Source organism: Hermetia illucens, chromosome 5, assembly GCF_905115235.1.
Source record: "Hermetia illucens chromosome 5, iHerIll2.2.curated.20191125, whole genome shotgun sequence".
NCBI classification, from domain to species: Eukaryota; Metazoa; Arthropoda; class Insecta; order Diptera; family Stratiomyidae; genus Hermetia; species Hermetia illucens.
In genome coordinates, this window is record NC_051853.1 from 43,709,572 (window position 1) to 43,735,685 (window position 26,114).

A 26,114-nucleotide genomic window follows, 5' to 3' on the forward strand; every position below is an offset into this window, starting at 1 on the left:
CTTAATTCAAAGCAGTTTCCTCCCGTCAACTGTTCCATTACTAAATTGTCGTAGTGTTGTTTAGCCATAATTACAATTGCATTAGCTTTGTCTGCTTTTAGGTAGTATACCGGCTTCTTCTGCAGCTTACGATATCAATTCATGGAAAATGAAACATTTCAAGAGAAACCGCAAGTTCGGCTCTTCAAGTACGACTTATTTGGTTGCCATTCACTTCTTAGTGGGGTACAACGCGTCAATCACAACTATGCGCCATCGTCCGCGGCTACCTGATATGCGCTTCAGCTCCCCCACGACTTCCCGAGGCACTCGCACTCAGACTCTACTGTTCTGCGCCAAGTGTCCTTGCGTCGATCTTCTCGTCAGCCATCTTGGGAGGATCGATTCCGCTGCAGATCGTAGCCCGCAATGCAATTGTTGCCCCTCCTTAATATCTCACCTAATCACTGCCACTTCCGTCTTACGATCGCAGTGCGTACGACTGCCAAGCCTGACGAAATTCTTGGTTTAAGATAGTGTCAGGCCAGCGTACTCCAATAATACGACGCAGATAGGTATTGACAAAAGCATGTGCTACTCCCATAAAGAGAACATTGGTATAGAACAATCTTAACTTAATCTTGATGTTGAGAAAACTCTATTTTAGATTTTAGACATGACAGCGAATGGGGATCTAGTGCTATTATTGCGCCGGGTAACATCTAATTCGGTGCCACCATCGGTAGAAACGACGCTTCCTAGATATACAAATTGACCGACGCCTTCGATGCTCTGCCCATTAATGCAGTAGAATGCGATGAAACGTCAGACTGAGAACCTGGGCTTTGTTGATGTTTATCTTCAGTCCAACTCTCTGTTTCCAAATCCGGACCCATTTGGCTAAATTCCATGACCCGGTAAAAGAGAAAATAGATGTCATGAGCGTCGTTCAGGTGCTCGGAGTCAGATGTCATAGTCTATTGAATTCCTCCACGTCCTCCGGACAAGGCAGCATGAGGAACGTCACCGTTAATAAGAAGAAATAATCGAAATAATATCGGTGGCAGGTTGACATTTGGGACCAATATATGTCGCTCTGATAATAGCTGTTAGTTTCTTTGGAATCCCCCTCCTGCGTAGAGCTCCCCAGGTACACTTCCTGTTGACGCTATCGAAAGCTCTCTCGAAATCGATGAAAAACAGGTGCAACGAAGATGTAAACTCTGCGCACTGTTCCAAAATGATGGGATGAGAAGAGAAAACCAGCTTGCTCTCCTGCTTCCTCCGCCTGCCCCTTCTTCCATTTTCGGATTCCCAATTTCCGTACGAGGCGAAGCAACATATCTCCAGAAATTGCAGGTGTAGCGATAAATAACTCTGCGGGGGGACCGTTAAGCCCAGCGGCTTTACTCCGTTTGAGTGTATTGATGACCGAAGTGGTTTATCTTCTGCCTGGTGGAACAGTCCGTAACCGCATCTTACGGTGACTAGGTGACTAGCCAATTCATCTAGAAGAGGAGGAACCTCACCGGATGTAATAGGGTTAGGAAGTGTTCTTTTCAATTCTTCAGTTGTTCATCATCGTGGATGAGAAGTCGACCGTTGACGTCCTTTACAGGACCATCAAACGATTTGCCACCACAGGCAAGCTCTTTCATGTATGCATTCCTGAAATCATTGCGATCTGCAGCACCTTCCGCTTCCCTGACCAGCGCAATAGCAAATTCTCTTTTGTCACGGAGGAGTGAGGACCTATCAGTTGTCTGAAGCCTGAAAGAAACCGCAATTTCATCTTGGAATAGGAATCGCTATTATGCACCAGTTCATTAGTTTTTAAAGATAGCCATTATGAGCATAATTACGGAAAGATGTTTGAACAAACTCCTTAGGAATTTCAAATTCAGGTTACGGTGTAGGGCTTCCTTACATGCGATTATCCACAGCGTAGCCATAAGTTCTGTCAGTATTTTGAAAATCTATTACAGCAAAACTAAAATAGATACAAAGTTGAAATTAGGCCAGAAGGCACAAAATATTTTAATATGTAAACGTACATAGTGGTTATTCGAAATGATCGCCACAGTTCTTCAAACAAAGCTTCAGACGCTCGGGCTACTCATTGATCGCTGCACGAGTTGTTTCCAGCGGTATCTTACGCGCGGCTATCACTTTATCAGCCTTCAAAGTTGACAAATTGGAGTGCGACGACGACAGGCGACCTCTTCAAGCTTATTCCACAGAGAATAATCCAATGGATTTAGGTATGGGCTTCTGGAAGGCCAGTCAGCCAATTTTATGAAATCTGGCATGTTAACTGATAACCAAATTTGAATTTTCTTGGTCTTGTTGTCTGGCACAGAATCCTGCTGAAAGCACCAATCATACCCCTCGAACAAGCTTTCATTCAGAGGCTCAACTATAGTCTCTAACATGTGCTCATACACCGCTGAGTTGGTCTTGGCACCGGTTTAAAAAAAATGAATGTTCGTCGCGCGGTGATATGAGGCTCCCCACTACACCATCACTGAAGGACAGTGGTGCTCCCTTTGAACGCGTGGTGTTCGATCCTTAGCCTCATAACATGACCTTCCATACACCCCATCATTTCGGCGATTAAATTTTTCTTTGATAGAAAAGATTTTTTCATCCGTAAAAAGGATTATGTGATGCTCATTTTTTACGAAGCGTTTTATCAGTTTTTTGCATCGCTTAAGACGGATTTCTTTGAATTTAGGCGTAAGTAAATGACTTTCGCAGCGTCTGTAAGCCCTAACTTGAGATCGTCGCGTACAGTCCGACTCATGGAACGCGTGAAAACGTTCATTTCACTCACTCAACGCTTCTGTTTGGGCAGCGGTTTCCGATAAACTCTTGCACGAACAGTTTGCTCCACATTTGGCTGTCATACAGACCTCGGAGGCCCCTGTCGACCGATCTTCAAGTAAGAAGGGATACTATATTATACGTTCATAGTGTTGCCACTCTTTTCGTTTCTCATTTTTCTCGCTACGCCATTTCGCGATTTACTGAAAGAGCTTATGGCTATTCTGTTTATACACGAAAAGCAAAGCTGAATTCTCAACATCGTCTCTATCAGATAAAAACCGAGCCAAAAGCACTAGACCTAATCTTACAACATAATTTTCCGCACGCTTTCCTCTATTTTTTTTATCACCGTATGACTCCCTTTTGACTGCGGTGTTCAACTGTACCCCAATTTTATCCAGATTGATCGAAGCATCCTGACTATTTAGTTCGCCCCTGTACTATCTTACCGGCTTAGAGGATGTCACCGCAGATTCTCAAGCTTCGATCGCGAGATGATTAGCCGAAATAGCTACATTTTGCTTAGATGACGGATAATGATCCACTGCAACCCATCAATCGACATCACACTCTACTCTCGCTGAGAATCCTATACCAAAGTTTCCCCTGAAGCCCAGCTTATATAGGGCAGTCCCTTGGATTTCCAAGAAATACCATCTATTGGATACCTTCGTCTATTGGCCGTGACTGTAAGGCGCCAGTGAAGCCACCGATGTGGGCATTTGATAACCTTGGTTCTATTGTACTCCCTGTTCAACGCAGAACCGTAGGTGAGGTTTGGAAGAACTCTAGATAAACGCATCCATAGAATCATTTTTGGATAAAGCCTCTTCTTCAACGTAGGACTTTTTGCAGATATGGAAAGTTATGCATTTTTTAACCCGCAGTTTTGCGTTCACATCCTACCGTCCGCAGGTTCACTTGTTTGGGCGCTCCCTCTAAAATCGGCCAATAAGTATGGGAAATATCCTTAATACCAACATTTGAGGCATCCTTGTGCCCATGGTCCTAGTGACTACCTCATCCGATTGGATTGATCAGATTTTTAGTATAAATACATACTATGCAATTTAGTACTATTATTAACAAACAACAAACAGAGTAAAATCCAGTTACTTTTGCCCTCAGAAGGAAGAGAAAGCAAGAACTGTTGTTGATAAAAAATAAGAAAGGACTCAGAATAGATTCCACTGGGACGGCAGAGGGGGGAGAAGGAATGGTATGTGCAGCCATCAAAAGGGACACGGCAGAATTGGTTAGAAAGGTTAGCGGCAAGCCTTAAAACAAGTGGTATGGGGACGCTTAAACGCGAAACTTGAAGGCTTAAGCAAAGTCAGTGTATACAGGATGCACTTCTTGCCCCGGATTTAGACAATTGACGACAAAGTTGGTAAAGTCCACCAAGTTTCATCCCTATTTTGCCTAGATCCTTCACACTATCATTGTTCAATTCCCTTTCCATGTACAGAAAAGTACATAACTAGGGTGTAAAGCTGGGGGTAGACTTTCTTTTTAGGTAGTCGTGTTGAGAGTTTGAAAAAGGTTATTTTTCCATAATCCTTAAATGGATAGATTACACATTATAGGATTTTTAACATAAACAAGAGAAGACCGGTTGGCTTTAAATCTTTCCTAGAATCATGGCCACGTCTACCTTTCTCTCTAGAAAACTACCCATATACGTTTCAAGTGGCTGATACATCTCTGTATACAATAAAACGGTAGATCTCTCTTAGCTACGAAAAATCATATCCTGCTGCTCCTTCAGCATATCTGTTGTTATCCCGCCCAAAAAAGGAGAGGGAGGTGAAAAAAGCTATTTGTTATCCAGTTAATTGTTCTGCTGGCGGTCGTGACAATATAGTGTTCCACAGTCGTCCTTGATTGCCAGGAAGTGTTTCTGAATAACCTGATGTTAGTGCTAATATATGAGATCTGTGTTTACCGCCAGTCCTTACTACAAACCGACTTCTTATTCTAGTTTGTCCGTCAGTATTAGGTAAGGAACACCACTTCAACCATATTTTCCGCAAAAGTACTACTGCACAAATTAAATCTACTTCTAAGAATTAAATTCAGTACTTTGTTGAAATCGCCAAACAATGTGCATTCTACATATGGTAACCGATGAGAGCAGTTATCTCCGTTTCCACTAGATCTTAGAACCTTGCATTCCTCAGCCCAAGGACCAACATTGGTCGCAAGGCACGATTGGTTAAACTGACTTCTTCTATTTCTTTCTATCAGTTATCTGACCTAATCTTTATTTAGATGGCTTGAAAAGTCTGTATACAGAGGGCTTCACGAGAAATTTTTCTGTGAACTTTCCAACCAGGGCACAGTGGAATATCGCGGCGTATTGCAAGTCTATGACACAGTATGCTTCACCGACGGATCAATGATTGTCTGTGAAGTCGGTGCGGAGGTTTTTTCGAATATACACAATGTATCCGAGTCGTATGGTCTCCCAGGTTTCGCCAGTGTATTCCAAGCGGAATTACTGGAGATACTGGAAGCCTGTCGATGGCTTGGCATCCCCAAGCGTAACATAGCCATTCTGACCGACAGACAGCCAAGCGGCCGTTCAATCCTTGTATTCAGCGACGGTATTCTCCAGGCTGGTGGGGCAATGCAGAAACGCGTTGAACAGTCTGGGCTCTGGCTCAAGGTCACCTTCCTCTGGGTTCCCGGTCGTAGAAACATAAAGAGGAATGAGGCTTGGGTTGACGGACTTGGTCAGGCAGGGCTCTACTCTTGGCAGTCCTTCGGCGGGTACAGTCGGTGTTTCACTGACAGCTGCCAAAGGTGGGATCTACTCGCACTACTTAGCAGCCACGGACTTTAGATGGCGAAAGCTCACCATATGTGCCAAGTCATGGAGGATTTGGCTCGCTTATAAGAAAACCCGATCACGAGAGCTCTTGTGCCAGACGCGTGCAAATCCATATAAGATTACCGGGGTCTGCGCGGGATACTGGCTTATAGGGGACCATGCCGCTATGCTCGGCATACCCTACAATTCGCATTACCGAAGCTGCAGAGAAGAGGGGAAAACTCTCAAGGGCTTCCTTTGCGATTACTCAGCTCTAGCTAGAGTCAGGCTACGGACACAAGGTTAACCACAAATCGGCCTGCTGTACTGCAATTGTATTATACCAAAACCTTTAGTTAGCCGTCCTCACTTAGATTGAGCGGAAAGGAAAGATTTCTTGGCTCTTTGTTAAACTTAGTTCAGTGAAACAAATCTGCGGAGATACAGTGCGGTGACAGACTGCAGACGATTCTAGGAGGTTCCACAACAATCAGAGGACAAGACCCTCATCTATTCCCAACAGCAAGTGACATGAATCAGACCACATCCAAATTACCATATAAATAAGCTAATTTTTTAAGTTGTGGCGTTTTTATTGCTTGCGCTTTATAAATTATTTGAATTCCCTGGGAAAGCCCGCACGAGTGGCAGAAAGACAAACATTACATTCACTCTTTGCCATGTATCACCCACCGACGATTATTTCCTTGTTTGAATTGAATGTACAACATCTGATATACATACGTGAGCATGTACGTGGTCCATACACATTTCAGCTTGATGAGCAGAACATGTGGAGAAAGATTACACCAACAGCTTTTCCGACTTTCTCATCCATGAACAGTGTCAAGGTTGAATAATTGCCACTGCAGTGCCGTTGCCTTTTGTATTCCCAGAGAAAAATGTTTCATGAAAAATGTTCCGGTACTTCCTCCCTACGTGCTCCTCCATGGACGGTCTTATAGTGGAAGCTGTAGCACATCCACATATGCAGAGCACGAGTATGTACTTCATTCTTCATAGTTTCAATTTTCATCTCCTTGACCGCTGAAAAACTTGATTGCTCTTGGGGTCTTGTACGGCACATTCACATGCGATGGTGCAAAAATTGTGTAATCTAAAAAGCTTCCCATTGTCCTGGGAAGTGGATATATATCAACAAATATTGCACTTTGTTAAGTTTATTTGACTTTTCGATGGGGCTAGTGCTCGTTTTAATTAATTTTATTTTTTCTATTTCAGTTTTACGCGTACCTGGAAGTGAACGAAGTCGCAAAGTCAGCGCTCCAGTTTCGCTCGGTAACATTGTTCGTGCCAACGAATCAGGCTTTCCAGAGATTCATGCCTAATAAAACATACGTGCAATATCATATGTGTAAGTTGATTAAAATTATTACATGTTTATTATAGGTTTAAGGATAGCTAGGATTCGCTAGTTTGGAAGATACCCAGAATATTGGCTGGGAAACATCAGTCAGCAGATCCGCAGTACCAGAGTCTTATCCCAAGGCAAATGATCAGTGATAATACCCCATCCCCTCCTTCTCCACTTTATAAAGGACTCTCAAAAAAAGAGAGAGAGGTCTCTCATTACGACTGCAGCGTTTATTGTTGCCTGCCTCAATTTTTGGTCTTGTACATAGGAATATCTCGAAAGTTGTAATAATTCAGCAATCTATTTCTTGCCCTGGTAACCTGTCTCACTGACTGATAGATTTAATGGAAGTATCCCTGCTATTAAGCTTATGGTCAAATCTACTTCCCTCAGTTACCGGCTATCATTCAGGAATGCACCCTCCTAGATCCTAATAATAATAATAATCGTTGGCGCAACAATCTATGTTGGATCAGGGCCTTGAAGTGTGTTAGAGCACTTCATTCAAGACCGTAACGGTACACTAGGAGGCAATGTGGTCAGCATTGCGCTCGCCCGAGATTATTACCCTGATTTGACTCAGGTACTCATTCACAGCTGAGTCGACTGGTATCCGACGTCAAATCACAATACAAATTCCACTGCCACCAGTGAGATTTGAACCGCGACCTTCCGTACGACAGCCTTGCGCTCTAACCACTCAGCTATCCGGACACCTAGATCCTAACCGCGCGTATATGGGTGGAAAGAATCAATCCGATGGAGAGTCATCTACATCTACATCTAAGGTAATCAATATTAGGTGTCTTTCACAATAGTCATGCACTGCTAACAATTTTCTAGTGGACATAATACTGTTGCCCCCTAAAAAAGAGCTCCGTCTCGGCCAAGTGTCCCAGTCTAGTACTCCCAGATATGGAGGCTTTATAAAAATGTGGCGATTGACCATTAACCCGAGTACTAATTATATTCTTATTTCTACACTTTGTGATGAAGGCCGCTTCCTTTTTATTCCGCTTGGTCAAGTTCAACCGTTTACATCTATGATGACTAGTATCCCTTAGATAGAGCATATCGCGTGCAGCACACCTAGGCGCCATCGTTCCCGGTTTGACGACATACGCTTTAACTCGCTCCATATCTACTATACATTTCTGAATTTTGAACAGTAAAGGCGGATCGAATTATATCAACCCTGAAGTCAAATTGATAAACTGGTGACCCCAAGTATAATTTAAAAGAAAATATAAGGCAACTGAACTGAACTTCAACCGATAAATTGAACCGGTCGAAATTCTTCAGAAGTTTCAATTTTGAATGAACTTCTACAAAAACTCAATGAACATCGAATTTCGGTTTGCCAACTTTTTCCCAAGTACTTCCGCAAGTTTTTCTCCGGTCTCATCCGATCTCAATCAGTGAAGCTAATGCATCGTAGTAACAATTCAGGCTTTGCCAGTAGAGACTTCAACAGTTTCGAGTGGGACGGGTTTCAGTTTAAGCTTTGGTACAATGACAGCACCGTCAACAGCTTCAGCTTAGAGTTTTACGTCACTTGTAAGAGCAGCTTATCCAACATATTCACTTTGTGTTCAATTGCTTTGTAAATACAGCATCAGCATCCAGCAGGTTGGTGCAACAACTGGAAGTTAACAATGTCCTCCGGAATAGAGAGTCCTTCGGTAACTACCGTTGCCGTATAGGTGCCGCCGTCTGGCAGCATGGGTCCTCCAACTCGAGGCCCAATTCGCTTTGGCCGGCATCGAGGCGGATTCCGTTCGCTTCGCGCTGGTCGGGCTGGACGAGGAGGCAGTTGAGCTTGATAAAATCCACGATGTCCTCGTGCGGCCCATGGTTGGTGAGGTGTCTCGCGAAAACTCAAGCCAGGTGACTCAGCTGCACCAAATGATGGCAGCATTAACAGCCAGCGTCTCTAAATTGGCAGAGGCCGTCGGTGTCTTGCGTTCGGAGAGTAGGACTAGATAAAGGTCTACATCCGCCTTCCGAAATGGGCGATCAATTAGTAGGTCGTTGGGACCTTCTGCAAGTACCGGCGCATGCTGGTATCATCGTAGGTACGCGGAAAAGACTAAAAAATGTACCAGCCCCTGCAATTTCTCACCAAACAAATCGGACTTCGGAAATTCTGGCGACTTCTACCCGAAATGTGGATGTACATAATAGGTCCCTCATTGACCCCACAACTTTCCTTAATGAAAATAATAATCGTTGGCGCAACAATCCATATTGGATTAGGGCCTTGAAGTGTGTTAGAACACTTCATTCAAGACCGTAACGGTACAGGTACACCACAGTACAGTGTGGGAGGCAATGTGGTCAGCATTGCGATCGCCCGAGATTATTACCCTGATTTGACTCATTCACAGCTGAGTCGACTGGTATCCGACGTCAAATCACGATACAAATTCCACTGCCACCAGTGAAATTTGAACCGTGACCTTCCGTATAACAGCCTAGTGCTTTAACCACTTGAGCCATCCGGACACTTCCCTTAGATCATCAGAAGAAATCTCATCCAGCACTCTTTCTATTGTTTTTGACGACGTTGTCGACGCACATATTCCCCATTTTTCTCTAAGGTGCTTCCAAAGATTACAGGCTGAAGAAAAAGAAGGAGACTGCGAGACCTCAGACAAGAAGCCCAGGCCATATATTCCGGCCGATTTCCGAAAGGAGCCATTCCACCTCATTCACGCTATGACGAACCCAGACATTCGGACAGCGAATCGGTTAGTCACCGCGAAGTATTTCTGGCCGTCTATGAACAAGAACCTACATTCTTGGACCAAACAGTGTATCGCATACCAGAAGTGCAAAACTACAAAGCATGTGAGGAGAGAGCAGTGTTAAATCGGTCCACACAATCCACCTCGACGTCACTGGCCTTTTGCAAGACTCGCACGGTGGCCTGAGACGGTACCTCTGAAAGACATCACTGGACAAATTTGTACAGAGGCCCTCTGTCGAGAATGGATTCCATCCATCAGGGAATGCAGTTTGAATCCACCCCCTTTTCTCAAAATTGGGTAAACTCCTCGGCTTTAAACGCCACCAGACAACCGCGTGCCGCCCGCAGTGTAGTGGGATGTTCGAAGTTGGTACAGGATGTTGAAGGCCGCTATAATGACCCAAGATCACTCTTTTTGGTCGCAGGTCGTGCCACTTGTTCTACTTGGGTTCCGGACAGCCAATCGTGAAGAATTTGCTGCCAGTCGCCCAGAGCTGGTATACGGGGAGAATCTGAGACTCCTCACCAACCTTGTCCTGATATCAGGCCGAGGACTCAACATTACGAGTCTGTTGTGTCTGCTCAAGGTCGCAAAGCCGAACCTGAAGCCGCCACCACCACGCAAAAACGGTGGCTGACGTGCTCAGGGATCTCGAATTTTGTACACATGTCCTTATTGGGACGAACGCTCCCCCGAAAGCCGCTGCAGTCAGTTTATGATGGCCCCTTCGAAGTCCTCGAGCGAGGTCGACATGATTAACGTCCAATGTCAGGAGCAAGGTCGAACGGGTCCAACTCCATTGTTACCAAAACGATTATTATTATTTCCGAGTTATCACAATCTCGGCAGATGCCGAATTTTACCTAATAATAGCACTAATTGCCAAGCATTTATGCGGGGACGATCCTACCTAATTAGGTAGATCACTGGGAGAATCTCCCCGCAAAATCGAGCACGTTTACAGAATGGTGGACCCCTGCATGCCTTGATCCAGACTGTGTGAGACTCCCAGGGCATCAAAGGCAGCCGTGAGGAATTTAGGTACAACACCTGTAGCTGACAATATTATGGGAACTACAAACACCCGCTCGAGACGCCAAATTTCTTTGATTTCTCCAGTCAGTGGCTCATAGTTCACCTTCTTCTCCACGTATTTCCGTTCGACGTTGCTATTATGGGGGGTAGCAACATCAATAATATAGGTGGAGCGACCCGTCTTGTCAACTAACAGTACGTCAGGCTTGATGTGCGGAATATGGCTATCAATTAGAACTTGTCGGTCCCAATACATGCTGTAAGCAGAACTATCAAGTACCGCTTGCGGACATGTTCCCGTGATCAGTCCTTGCTTGTATGCAAGGTTTTGATGGATTACCTTATATACAGCAGTATGCCTGGTAATGTATTGCACCGATGTCATAACAGTGCATTAGTCGTTTTCCACCCGTTCTTTCATGATTCTTTTTATAGGCTCAGGTGGCGACCACGTCGTCCTGAATGGCACCCCTCCGTTTCAGCAAAGAGCTCCCCAGCACACAGCCATCTGTTCGACAAATGGCTGCCAAAGACAATTCACGTGTTTACCGTACATTGCCTTCGACTGATATTCATCGATCCGCTCTTGGTCTGACTTCACCACACTCAGAAGATTGAAAGGTGGGTCTTTGAAGTTAAGTGCAGTTAGCCCGCAGTCTGCCAGGTGCATGCAAGGGACTCGCCTGCTCTTTGCTGATGGCCAGGATTATATCGCTGCGAGTAATAAAGCAGTACTGGTCTACGACGCGCTGCAAAGTCACGTGCGCGAATTCCGGGAAAGGCTCGACGAATCTCTGGTGAAAGAAGGGGCGAAAAAGTGTTCTGCCCGCCTCCGCCGTTATTTCGTAGTTGAAGCGGATGATGCAGAGGTTCATTTCTTCAGTCCACTTCATCCGCTGCCAACGCGAACCTGCTGAAGTGATCACCACAGATTGTGGCGAAACGACTGCAGCTGGCAGGGCAATACTCCTGGTCGTCGTGGCGCCTAGACGTGGAACCGCCCCACGACCAGCGGTTTCGACGAAGTGCTATCCATTACGGGAACCCGACCCATTTACCAAATCAGACGACTCCCGCCGGTTATGCGTATTGAACCTCAAATTTCTCCTTGTCATTTTCGGGTTTGCATTTTATACCTAACTGCCAGCTTCCTCAGTGAGTAATCTGCAAGACTGCAAAGTTCCTGCACTTTCCTCACCTACCTCCTGAGACGCTGCGGAGACGTACAGCCATTCAGACTGAAGCTGAATTCTCTAATCTGCTGAGTGGGTATATGTAGTTTACAGATAATAATAAGTTTATGACTGCGTAGAATGTGCACTGAGTTGTGGTAATTGGAATAATTGAAATTCACAGATTAGGCTTCAGCTTTTGCTGTGAATTTACTACATTCATCATAGATTGTTGCTATGTGAATAGAATGGAAATAAATTTCAAACCTCAATCAACTCCAACTATTATATATGGAGGGGTGTAAAGAAAAAACAATCCGTTTATTAAAGTTAAGAGTTATTGGATGTAGCAAATAATTGGATAGGGAACCATTTTTTTTCTTTTAATTTACGCAAAAAAAAAATATATTACATCAGGGCGAAATATACGTGCTGGAGTGAAAACTCTACTGGCCTGGGGTCAAAATGATACTTTTTTTTATTGAAATTTATATTCTGGGCCCTCGAAAAAACTCCTGCGGCCTTTTCCTCGCCTTCTTATCGTCAGGCTACATTATATCCATAATTATTGAAAAAAACTTTCCCTAAGTGAGCTAAAAGGGCAAACAAAGCCCCTAATTACGGAAGTTATTCGAAGCTCTTAGCGCTTACATGGGGACACTTGGGAATACGTTATTCTTACTTTTTAGATTATTAGGAAACTATAAAACAGATTCAATTACTGAAGAATAAATGAAACTAGATAAATTATCCATAAAATTACTTACAAACGAAACAGTCGCGCACTTAAAACTTCCGTGAAAAACCAAATCAGTTTCGTGATTCCGACTTGTCTTTTCAGTTAGTGTAGTGTGTTACATGCTGATGTCGGGCCCACTATGCAGAGTAGCTGCTATTTTATGGAGCTGATGGAGGGGTTCCCCCGAACTATGTTAATCGATTTAGGAATTATCAGTAGGTTGTAATGAAGGTGGTAATTAGCTTCTTTGTTAACTAAAGCTCGAGAAGCTTTCAGAGAAATCAAAATAATTTGTTGGCCCCAACAGGGCGCATGTCCATCTTACAATCTTATCATTTTTTAAGATGTTGCACCTGAAACCTAGCCTTCCCTTCTCTTAGAACTCCTTTCCTTTTGCTAAGCAATTTTCTTTCCTTCTCATTGATCATTCGAATGAACATTCAGTGATTCAACTGTATCTTAATTTATTGTCTTCTGTCCTTTCTCTTCTGGAGCAGGGGGTTTTGTTTATTTCTGAAACTGGCCTATTTTCAAAAAAGATTTTACAGTAGAATCCTGTTCATCATTTTCTCCTATTTTAAATATATGTTCAGCAGCTTCGAGCAATTTTCTAATCCTGTTGAAATCTCATGGCCGCGTTCGAGAGAAGAATCCTCCGAAGAATTTTTGCCCCCTACATGAGGATGGACGATTCCGTAGCCTACATAACGACGAAATCTATGAGCGATACCATGACCGTCAGGTTGTGGATGAAGATGATCCCACCTGGAAAGTCTATAAGGACAATATCTATGCTACAAAAAGAAAACGAGGCAGACCCTGCCTAAGATGGAGCGATGGCGTGGGTCAGGACGCCAGACAGCTTTTAGGGATATCGAATTGGTGGACCTCTGCGCAAAACCGGGATGTCTGGAGTTCCTTATTAAGGCAGACCTGGATCGGATACCGGTTGTTGCGCCGTTGATGATGATGTTGAAATCTTTAAAGGTTTTTGTATTATATATGTTACTATTAACTTGTATACATATTATTATGATGCATATTATTATATCTGACAGTGTGATGAATATTTAAAAAACCTTCCGAGATGGTTTCAGATAGGATCCGTTAAACATCATCCCGATATGTTCCAATTGGACCTATGTCAACATTATTCTGTAACGCATATATCGGCTTATATGTGCGTGCATTTTGTGTTTCTTTCTGATAAGCTATTAATGCCCATATTGCATTGATTCCCTCTCAGTTGATTAATTATTAGTTATTCGTGTTTCCCTCAAACTTGTAAGTTTATAGCATTCCATTTCGACAAAAGTCAATAACCGACGCTACCTACGTGTCTCTTAGAAACTTCCACATTGTGAAGAAAGGAAATACTAAACAGTTCGAAATTGCACCTGAATTTTTAAAGGTATTTGCTGGCGCCACCCCAGCTCGATATAAACTCCACTAATGACTGGCTCCCAATTACATTGACGAACCAGGCCCAAAGCAACTTTCATATATGAATATGGCAAATTACATTTACTTGTATTATTCAAGGAATTTTAATTAGGTAAGGCGATGTTTTCACTCCACTCAACACATCAGTTGCAGCTACAATCCACGGAGCAAAGTTGTAATTAATGGCGGAATGATGTTAGCCACTCTTTGGCGACTGCATAAATATTTCATGAGTAACAGCAGGAATCAAGGAAAGGGAAATTTTAATGACAGCAAAATTAATAATTTAATGTACTACTCCCGGAACTTTGCCTTGTTGCAACAACCAACGTGTATTATTCGGAAAAGGACATTGAACTTTTACTGGAAGGGTTCTCTCGCGGAAAATACGCCTCTAAAAACTCTGCGGAGGGATTGGTTAGCATTGATGATAAGAAACTTAAGCGCATATCCTTGTCAGCTGCGTTTTTCGATGATATTTCCCATATTGTAAAACTTTAAGGCGGCTGAAATGCAAGTTGCATATTGTCAGTCTTGCTTTTCAAATGTTGCTTCATATATTCAAGATCAACACTTTGAACTGGATGTCCTCAATGTTTGCCAACAAACTTGAGTCCTAATCATTTTCTGTCTGACAGTCACGCAGGATTAAGAATTATCACAACATCCCAAACCAGATCTATTCTGGTATTCAAAGCAATGACATTCGAGGACGCGGCACACAAAGGCTAGAATCTAACATAAGATGAAGGCCCAAAGTGCAGACTTTGCAATGAAGAGAACAAGGCAGCCTCTCACATCTTAGAAGAGCACTTTGCGGTATCGCGATGAATATCTGGGGGATAACAAACCCTAAAGAGTTCAATTACGTGAATCTACTAGATTATTTCTTAAGCCAACACTTTGCACATGAACAAACATTGATAGGACATACAATAAGCCATACGGATGCAGCATGGAGCAACAAGATCCAATCTTAAATAATACAATCAGCTAAGGTTCAGTAAATATAATACTTCCCATATATGGTGCGACCCAATGTCATGGTCGTCCGCTGGTGTTACCTTAAAGCCTTGCCGTGGAAACAGCTTCAGGGGCGGATGGCACGGAAGCTGCTGTCCGTTCTTCCAGAGGAGAGCTAGCCTGCGCGGAATCGTAGGAACGGACAGCTTGTAAGCCTTTTTCCGTATACGTAGAGGAGCTCAAAAACTATACTGCCCTATAGGCAGGCAGGGTTTTATGAAGTGTGCTTTAATGTTTTGTGTAGAATTACTTTTAAGTTTGGTTTTGTATATTTATTTCATGTATTCTACAATGTCAAAACCGATTCCTTAAGTGTTAGCGTCGAAATGCCTAACTAAATGTATACATGGTTTCATAAACCCTATGTATTGCTGTCGCCTCCGTGTAATGTGCTTCAGCTCCTATCAGGCATGGCACGGTTGCAATGGAACTTTTGATGTGTAACCTGTGTAACCTGTCTAGTGCCAATTTCGCCTTCTAGTCAATAAGTATCTACATTTGCTCCGGCGCCGATGTTGTTTTTCTTTCGACATGGTGTTGGTCAAGAATACACCGTTCAAACGGCGCAGACGAGTGCTAATGATAACTTGTACTGCTTTCATTTGCATTTCTATACCCAGCGTTACTAATGCATCGAGCAACAACTGTCAACTAAAACAGAACTACCAAGATAAACAGCCGGTTAGAATGCGATTACCAGTCAATCTAAGAAGTTTATTGGTATTTATTTTTAGTTCAGTTCCCCTTACTCTCCAAGCCAAGGGTCATTTGACCAAAAATCCGTCGTTTGGTGAGAGGCCAAGCAAATGTCACCAGCATAGATGAAGTGTCTGACAAAAGATGATATAGTCCATTGAAGTCCTCCTGGGGACAAGGCAGGATGAAGAACGTCACCGATAATGGGGTGAAAAAAAATCGGTAAAGAAATACAACCTTGGTGGACTTTGGTCTTCTCGGAAGATTTAACCTTAATGCAACTCGTAACATTTTTGACCATCATATGTCGCTCTGATAATAGCTACCAGTTTCTCTAAAATCGTCTCCTTTGTAAAGCAGCCCAAATATGCTCCTCATTGATACTATCGAGAAACTTCTTGAAATTGATGAAAACCAGATGGAACGGTTCGCTTTTTTCAGTCCATTGACTTCAGGATTATTTTTGCGAAGACATAAATTACACAACCAACCACAACCACAAAATATGCTAATATTCTATTATTAACTTTATTTGTGCATATATCGAAACGGGATGTATTTTGAGGCCTAGATTTCGGTTAGATACACCACTGTGATTTTTTGGTTGGATAGGTTCTGAGAACGAGAACTGTTACACTTTTTTAGGGTCATATTTTGAGCCATCACTCTCCGACTTTTGACCCGATATCAAATATGGAACCAGTTTAAAAAAGTACTAATTGAGCCCTTTCATTTGATACCCCACATGGTCACATTTTGTGAAAATTGTACCCTCCATTCACAAGTATGAAGAGCCCCCCCCCCCTTAAACTTGACACAAAATGGCGCCACTTAATGTACAAGAGGGGGAACAACAGACCATATGCTCTCACCAATTTTCGTGATAATCGGTGTAGTCGTTCCCGAATAAATCGGGTATGACAGACAGACAGACATCGAACCGATTCTAATGAGGTTTTGTTTCACACAAACCTTAAAAATTAGGTTTATTCAATTAAACCTCAATCATCAGGATTCACTTCAGCAGACCACCCACGAGGCTAAGATGGAAGATGCCATCGTAAGTGAACCATACAGGATAGAGGAGCCATCCCGGGGGCATATGAGTCAAAGGCTCAGCTGGTGGAACGGCGATATGGGCATGCGATAGCAGGCTATACAATACACCATGAGTCAGTCAGCCAGTGGCTTTGTGTGGGCAAAAATAAGCGGCGTGTACAGGTGGTATGTCCCACCCAGTCTCACATTGCCTGAGTTGGAGGACGCGTTGACACGTTGACAACAAGTGATTGCCGGTTATTTTAATGCTTGACCCCTGGAATAGGGTAGTAGGGACAATAACGCAAAAGGCCGAAGTTGATCAGAGGCTTTTGCCAACGAAAGTAACTAAGTACCTTTCGGTAAGGAGTGTCTGCTTTCATCGTAGATCTGACCTTCGTTAGCCCTACCCTGACGCGTTGTATGACCTGGCACGTGAACGAGGACTTCACCCACCGTGGTCACCAGGCAGTTCTCTTTGAATTAAGGAGACAGCCACACGGTGTGGAAAGTGACATACCCAAGGCAGGCTGGTCCGCAAAAACATTGGGCGGGCAGACCTTCATGGAAGTGTGGCTGGATCAACCCACTAAACAATGCATCCCTGAGGCATGTGACGCCGAGGAGGTGCACATTTCCCAGAATAAAACCCAAATACTGGTGGAATTGTGGATCAGCCCATCGAAAAGAGAATGCGTTCAAGGAAACGTACAAGCTGGCCATCCAACCGACCAAAAGCGAATGCTTCAAGGAGCTCTGACGCGAATGTAAACCCGTAGGGGAGCGCTTACAGAGTTGTGGTGGGGCAATTTAGAGCCCGGTCATCTTCACAGATACGTGTCCTACTCTCATGGTGAAAATCATCCAAGGGTTATTCCCCCAGAAAGAGAGGGGCGCTCATACGATTCAGATAACTCTGAATGTGACGGCAATTCCCGCAGTAACCACAGACAAGCTATTCGAGATCTGCAGCAGAATAGGTGGCAACAAAGTTCCAGACCTGGGCGGAATACCAAATAGGAATTGTTCGAAACGTGCATGTCCGAGGAGATATTTCCTACAGCATGGAAGCGGCAGAGATTAGTATTCTTGCCAAAAGCAAGAGGTGAGCTCTCCTCCTGCAGGCCCATATGTTTTGTAAACACTGTGAGAAAAATGCTGGAGCAAGCAATCTATAATAGATTGCTCCCTGTCGTTGAGAGCCAAGGCTTCTTAGGTCGACAGTATGGGTTCCGTAAAGCCAAATCAACCATTGGTGCCATCAAATTGGTTACTGAGTTGCCCGAAAGTGCAATTCGCGGAAAAGGTAGTATGAGCAAATATTGCGTGGTAGTAAACCTGGATGTAAAAAATGCATTCCATTCGGCCAAGTGGGGCCGTATATACAAGTCTCTTGGACGATTGGTGTTCCCACCTATCTCGCTGTCATTGTGGACAATTACTTGCGAGAACGGACACTCTGGTATAGCACTGATAATGGACCTCAGGAGTACTTTGTCTCTACTGAATACTCTACAGAATACACTACTGTATAACGACGTTCTCCATCTTTCGGTTCCAGAGGCACAGTGGTGGGCTATACCGACGACATTGCACTGGTTGTGGCTGCAAAGGATCTCGCAGATGCTGAGTTCTACTCATGCAAAGCAATCAGTGCTGCTAAGACTTGGTTGGCTAGTGCTGAGCTGGCACTTACGGAGGAAAAGACCGAAGCGGTCCTCATCACTAAGCGCCGCAAGAGAAATTACGCCTGCATTAGAATTGGGAATTGTATCATCACTTCCGGGTCTGCATCAAATACTTGGGAGTGATGATAGACGGAAAACTCAATTTTAAGCAGTACATAGAGCTTACTCGCGAAAAAGCATCCACCACGAGTATGGCTCTGTCAAGGATGATGCCGAACGTAAGAGGAATGCATACTTGCAGACTGCTCATAGCCAGGGTGGTGAGTTCTATATTGCTGGATGCAGTCCCAGTTTGAGAAAAAGCGTTGCATGTTTTAGGCAATGCACATAAACTGAGTGCGCTCTACCGAAGAACAGCTTTAAGGGTGTGTTCTGCCTTCAGGACCGTTTCAGATGATGCTGGTTACAAAAACCGAAAGAGAGAGATTCATAAGCAGATATCAACAGCGATGGGACCAGTCAGAGAAGTGACGTTGGACTTACAGGTTGATCTCTTCCACCGGAGAGAAGCTGGAGAGAGAGCATGGGGAAATCAATTATAATCTCACCCAGGTTCTCACCGGCCATGGAGGATACTGTCAGTACATGTACAGGTTTAAATTGGACACCTCACCTGATTGTCCAAACTGCGATGGGGTTCCGGAAGACCCAGCGCACGTATGCTACAAATGCCCTAAGTTCGAGGAAGAATGGAGGATCTGAGGCGAAATTCTCAGTAAAACGCTATCACCGGTAATTAGTAGTTTGCCAGGAGAATTGGGATACGATCAAGTTGCGAAAAGCAGAAAAGTTGAAGAAGGCACACTTACCATTGCCACGGGTGGACAGAAGGAGATCTAGTTAAATTAAGCTAGCTTCGCCCCGTGATGTAATACCTGGAGGTGGTTCCACGCGGTAGGAGGAGAGCGGAGTGCGTTACTTCAAATGAAGCAAGGGGGACTGTACATCTCAGAAGCTCAACAAAATATGCTTTTTCGTCAAGCTTGAGAAAATTTGCAGGAGCGAATATTTTCTCTTCCCGGCCGGTATTTACTGCCGGTACTCCTTTGTCAGACTATTGTCACGTACGTTAATTCAGTCCTTGGTTGGATTTATCAGGGACGAAGACCATAATATCTTTCATTGGTAAGAGGGGATAAAAGTTTGTGGCTTGCCACACGCCGTTCCGATATAGTCCCACTGAGAGAATATAGGTGGGTGCAATGGGACTTAGATTTTTGGTTAAAGGCCATATAGCCACACGTGCAGTTTTTAGACAGAATAACAAACAGTTCTCAAATAGCTTTTCTCAGAATGGTTACTTTGTCCCAGATTTGAACAACTTTCCATCTATTGGGAAGTCATGCTTAAGCAGTCGTCCACTTGCATCCTTGGTAGGATTATGGTACGATTTACGCCCACCTGCATGTATAAGTTCTTCTGAGATTCTTCGTATTTTTTATATCTTTTAGTTCCTTCGTCTGCAAGATATATTCATTTTTGTCATGGCGTCTCCCTTCTCCATCTTTTCTCATAAAACAGGAAAATAATTTTCATTTTTAGCTCTTCCACAGTGACACGTTTTCATATTGCTCATTCAATCGAATCCTATTTTATCCTGTCTCAACAAAGCACATACGACGTACAACATCTAGATCTTATCCGATTGAATCCTTATTAATTTCCTGACTTAAAACTTATAATCGTCGATCAAATCTAAAACTTTCAATCTTGTCCCCATTATACTGTCGCCCACCCCATTTATAAAATCTTTATTAAATTTTTAATCTTTTACCGATTTCTGAAACATGTTTCCTCGAGTGGTAAAAGTTTAAAATCTACTCAAGTTGAGACCAGAACTCAATAATTACTCCAGCAGATGGTCGCACTCTTACGGACAAGTATCTCCCCATAACTATCCCTTAGATGACATGGCTCGAACGTCGCGATGACTCCAACTACTTCAAGACATTCCATCTATTCCCTATAATGTCTTCGTCAACATTATCCTCCCTTTTGACCTATCTTTTATGGGCTCCTTTTTCTTGCGGCAAACCCACCTCCTTTGCAACATATTTTCTCTGGAGTCGACACCATTGAAACTTCATAGAAGTCGGAAAGACATTAAAGTGGCGCCAAATACAAGTTTTAATGTCGAAAATTTGAGATTGTCTGCAACAATATAATCCCGGGGATTGGTGAGGTTTGAAAATGGGGGTTGCCTGTTACTGAGTCTTATGGGTGCACCGGATATGCACATTAATATTTTGCGGCAACCGGATGCATAAAAGTTGTTTGTCTTTAGCTGGAAGAGTCGAAACTTGGAATACAACCCCTCTCATCATTTTGCAGTTTCCTTAAGGTGGAGGAAGCTTATATCCTTGAATAATACAAACTCAGTTCGGTAAAAGGACGTGATTAAGTGAGAATATAACAAAGAAGACTTTCCTTGTTCCTATTCAGCTTTCCGGTAGAATTGTTCACACAAACTCTACCTCTTTCATGGCAGGCAGACAACACTAAATAAATGAAGTTGTAAAAACTGTTTTTGATCTTGAATGCGACCCTAACTGGAGACAAAGATGTGGCTTACGGGATGAGAAGGAGTCCAGCAAATAAACAAGTTTGCTTCATTACAACGGCATCCAAATTTCAGTCACGTCCAACGTCTTACGTTTGTGCTTTCCTTCCTTCCTCTTCTTTTTATTTGTTAAGAATTGCTCCAAAGCCAACATTAGCAGGAAATTAGAAAAAGGACGAAGAAAGTTACCCTTCGGGGTAGCTTCAAACAATAAAAAGTGAATTAAAACTGCTTCTGGGGAGGGTCTGACCTTTCATTACATTCCATTGATGGATTCATAATTCCCGGAATTACCTATTTTTGGTCTCAACCTTTCTCACCCCCAGCCAAAATGTTTCCAGAAGGAATTATTCATTAGCATCTTTCATGGTGGCGAGGGCACCTGAAAAAACAACAGGTGAAAAAAGTATGCACGGAAGCACGCGGAGAACATGCTTGGAATTTCCAAATTTCGAGTATTTAACGAGGGGATGAAAAGCCATGGCTCAGGGAGAAATGGGACTATATTAACGGGGCCCGGCGGAGGGCAAATTACATTCTGTCCTCTTTACCCCATTTGAGTGGGTACCAATTGAAAGGGGTTTTCAGAAAGTACCAGAGATATAAAATGAAATGCTAATTGCGAGCAAAGTCAAGTAACATTCAGGACTATTTTTGGTGATTTTCAAGGTTTTTCTTGTCTGCTAAAGTTAAGAATATTTCAATAAATATTTACATTTCCAAAAAGTGCTCCAATGTACTTCCAAGACTCTCCTCTTTCTACCACTCCGACCATCAAAAATCAAAGAAGATATTAAAATCCACCGGATAACGACGGTCATGAATTGGCAATTTCCCCCAAAGTGTGATTTTCACATTTATATCTGGACCACCCGCCATGTATTGCAATTTGATCACAGAAAATTGGCAAAGAGAATGCTCTCCAGGTGACCATTTCGAAGCAACAACAAAGCTGATATCGAAAAGATGACGGTCAGGACAGGACAAAACGAAGTATCAATAATTCGGGATGACGGTCATTAAGTGTTAACACATTGTAAAAAATTTTCTTTATATTGGCAACATTCGAAGAGGATGAAAGAAAATTGATATCATGATGAGGGTGGGATTCTTGGTATTGGGAAAACGAGCTTTTTAAATATTTCAGATATTTAGGTTTGAATATACAAAGTAGCCGCGAATCCGTCAAGTTCAAGATATTTGGGGACGAATGTGAGAAAAAAGATGGAGAGATTTTTGTGGTATTGACAAAAGAAAATAATTTATGTTAAGAGGGGATATTTGAATTTAAATTTACTTGAATTATTTTGCTAGCCAAGAGAATATGTTAATGGGGAAGTCCCTTCATGAAACTCTTAGAATCAATAAGAAATGCGAATTAAAAATTCTTCTCATTCAATACGCCATTTGGAGCTGGTCCAGCTCAAGATATCGGTCAACATGATAAATGAAAGACGCATTGAAACTACAACTTTATTATGTATATCAATAACAATTACGCTCCATCCAGCATTCCTGGCGATAAGCATGATATAGCTCGTCATTCTTTTTCAATCAGTGACCACTTCGGTACGTTCACATGGTTCTGCCTTTGATATTATCCCAGGTTAGAGTATCCCTATGATGCAGTGGAACATGAAGGAATGAAAACTTAGAACTTTCAAATGTTAGTGAAGGTCACAGTTTATGTCCTGCTCCGACCTAGCCGCTTAGACAGAACCCGGCCACTAAGAAGCCTCCAATTGATGATGAAATATATTTTTTTTTTTTTTGGGGTAGGGTAGGCGAATGCATTTACGCACACAGTGTTGGACTCCCATTACGTCGTCGGACTACCAACTAAACACCTCCCCATCGTCAGAGAGCTAGCCTGGAATCGTTTGTCACATTACTTCGGGCTAGTCCCTGAAGTCTCCCGCCTTGCGGAGCCTTCAAATCAGGCAATTCCTTTCACCAGCAGGAGGGGAGAGGAGGAAGGGAACTGTCAGTTCAAGGAACCCCCTGCCATCCGGCTCCTCCACGGGTCGAGTTCTCTCTTCTTAGCAACGAGAAGGGCCCGAACGTAATGGGCAACACGGTTCCACCTGTCAGCAGTCCTCAGCATCTCTTCGACAATGTTGTCTGGAGAGAGATCCCCTGTGTTTAAATAGAGCTGCTGACGAACCCCATCCCACCTTCCACAAGAAAAAAAAGTGTGGTGGGCGTCGTCCACAACTCCATTACAAAACACACAATCCGGAGAACGCGCCTTTCCAATCTTGTGCAGGTAAGACTGAAAACCTCCATGTCTACTTAAAAATTGAGTAAGGAAATAGTCAATCTCACCATGCTTCCGATTCAGCGACGCACCTAAGTTGCCGATGAGCCGCGCAGTCCATCTGCCTCTAATTTGATTTTGCCAAGAGAGCTGCCACTCGTCTAGAGTGTGTTGTCGTTCTTCGCGAGCAACCACCTCCCTTGCGCTTGTATATGGCCTGACGCTCCCTAGCAAGAACGGCAACGGGGATAACTCCCGCGATCACCATCACGGCCGGTTCAGAGACAGTGCGGTACGCAGACGCCACCCGTAAAACTCCCCGTCTCTGTACTTGCGCGATGCGTTTACGATATACCTCCTTGTTAAGAGCGCCAGCCCATACCTCTGCGCCGTAGAGCAGGACAGACTGCGTTGAGCTCATCAGGAGACGTCGCCTACTAGACGTAGGACCCCCAATGTTTGCCATTAGCCTACTTAACGCCGAAACTCCATCCGCAGCCTTGTTCGCTGCTGCTTGGATTTGCTCAGAAAAGCTCATCTTTGAGGCAAGAGTCAACCCGAGATACTTTACTGCTGATTTTGACTCGAACATCGACTCGCCGAACGATATGGGACGCAATTCTCTTTTTAGTCAGGATGACTACTTCGGTTTTTTCCAGTGCAAGGTTGAAACCATGGGTAGTCATCCATCCGCTTACCCGTCGCATCAATATGCCGAGTCTGCTTTGCGCCTGTTCGACAGTGCGTCCAGCAACAAGCGCTGCGACATCATCTGCGTAGCCGACTAGGCGCGACCCTTCTGGCATGTCGAGTTTAAGCAGACTGTCATAGGTAGCGTTCCAGAGGTCCGGCCCTAGGATGGATCCCTGTGCTACCCCCGACGTGACCTCCATCCACCTTTGACCCTCTAGTGTTTCATAGAGCAGGGAGTGGTTCCTCAGATAGTCCCTCAAAATCCGTAAGAGATAGTTCGGCACGTTGAAGGTATTGTCTAGTGTGCCTAGAATGTCTTTCCATCTTACGGAATTGAAGGCGTTTCTGACGTCAAGCGTTACGAGGAGCACCACCCGTCGAGTTTGGCGGCTATGTGCCTCTGCTCGTCGAACGGCGTCCACGACCTGCATGAAAACATCAATTGTCGATCTCCCTGCCCTAAAACCAAACTGCCGGGGAAATAAATCTCCGGTAGCGCGTATCGCTTCTACGAGTCTACTTCTGATGAGCTTTTCGAACACTTTCCCAGCAGTATCAAGCATACATAGTGGGCGGTATGAAGACGGCAATTCGGAATCGCCTTTCCCTTTAGGGATCAGCGCAAGCCTCGCAACTTTCCAACCAGCAGGGAAAATGCCCTCTTTCAGGCAAGCATTGAATGCACCGAGCAGTAGGTCTGGCCGGTGTTGGAATACCAGTTTGTATACCTCTGCTGGAATACCATCGGGTCCTGGCGTCTTCTTGTTTTTCATGGAGAGGACTGCCTTTTCCAGCTCTTTTATAGAGAAAAGTGGACAGTCCTCTGCGCTCTCCGCGCCGACGTCACCATCCCATACGGGGTGTGCAGGGAAGAGTGCCCTCACAATGCGGTCCATCTGCTCGGCCTTAAGTGAATAGGGTTTCCGCAGAGCCCCGATTTTTCGGGTTACAAGTTTGTAACCGAGTCCCAACGTATCGCCTGAATACGGGCTCCATCCCTACTTGGCTGTTAAAATCGCCAAGTATGATGGAGATATCATACCTGAGGCAGGCTTCAAGGGTTCGTTCTACTGTCTCGTAGAAGGTCTCCTTCTCCGACTCTGCAGTCTCCTCTGTATGGGCGTGAACGTTAATGAGGCTTATATTTCTAAATTTGTCTCGCAAGCGCAGAGTGCGTAGCCGTTCGCTTATGTTTTCAAAGCCGATAACAGCAGGTTTCATTTTTTAGTTGACTAAGAAACCTACTCCGAGCACACTATAATATATGGTGTAGTGGCTCTTCTCCAGGAAACCGGTCCCTGTCCAACGCCTCTCCTGTAACGCTGTTACATCAGCCCTATATTGGAACATGGTATCGGTTAGCTGCTTGCCAGCTTCATCTCTGTATAGGGAGCGCACGTTTCATGAGAAAATGTTGTGTAATCCGTCCAGTCCGAGGCTCCTGTTGTGGCTTCGTAACAAGTTGTTTTCCGTATAGGGTTGTCAGCCCTACACAACCCCCAACCTGGAGGACCAGTGGGTACAATTTATTCCGTTTTTAGGCGCGGGAAACTCGCCTTCATTCTTCTCTCTCTGCAGCCTTTCGTTAAGAAAGTGCTCCCAGCGGTTACCACGTGAAGGTGGAAATAGGGTTTGATAGTAGAGCTGTTAGTGTTGGTTCAGCAGGCGTTTCTCAGGTTTTATGCTCCATCGTAGATACCGACCCACGTTTCGCCCTAGGATCTATACTACCCTTGGAAGAAACACTTCACCGTACCGCATTTAGTGAAGTTCTTCCTCTTGTAGATGAAATGATTAGTATTAGTGAAAGAAGGGTATGATTGTCAAGATCCAAAAGAAGGGGACCCATTTTGAGTGTGACATTTGGAGGGGTATCTGCGTACTCTCTGTCGTTGTAAAGGTAATAGCTAGAATAATTCTGGAACGCATCACATAACATCTCCAAAGTTTTAATCGACATTCACCACATCAACACCGCACAGATCATCTTAGAACAGTACCCGGAGTTTAGATCTTCCCTTCACCTAC

General features: G+C 43.9%; 1 protein-coding gene across 10 annotated transcripts in view; it reads left to right on the forward strand.

Annotated features, from left to right (window-relative positions):
* The window catches only part of LOC119658317 (fasciclin-1), a 385,465-nt gene that overhangs the window by 210,358 nt on the left and 148,993 nt on the right, over window positions 1-26,114 (forward strand). For all 10 annotated transcript variants that reach the window (XM_038065651.1, XM_038065642.1, XM_038065646.1 and 7 more), the window contains exon 2: window positions 6,860-6,992. In XM_038065651.1, the coding sequence (XP_037921579.1) occupies window positions 6,860-6,992 (133 nt within the window). The remainder of the gene's footprint in view (window positions 1-6,859; window positions 6,993-26,114) is intronic.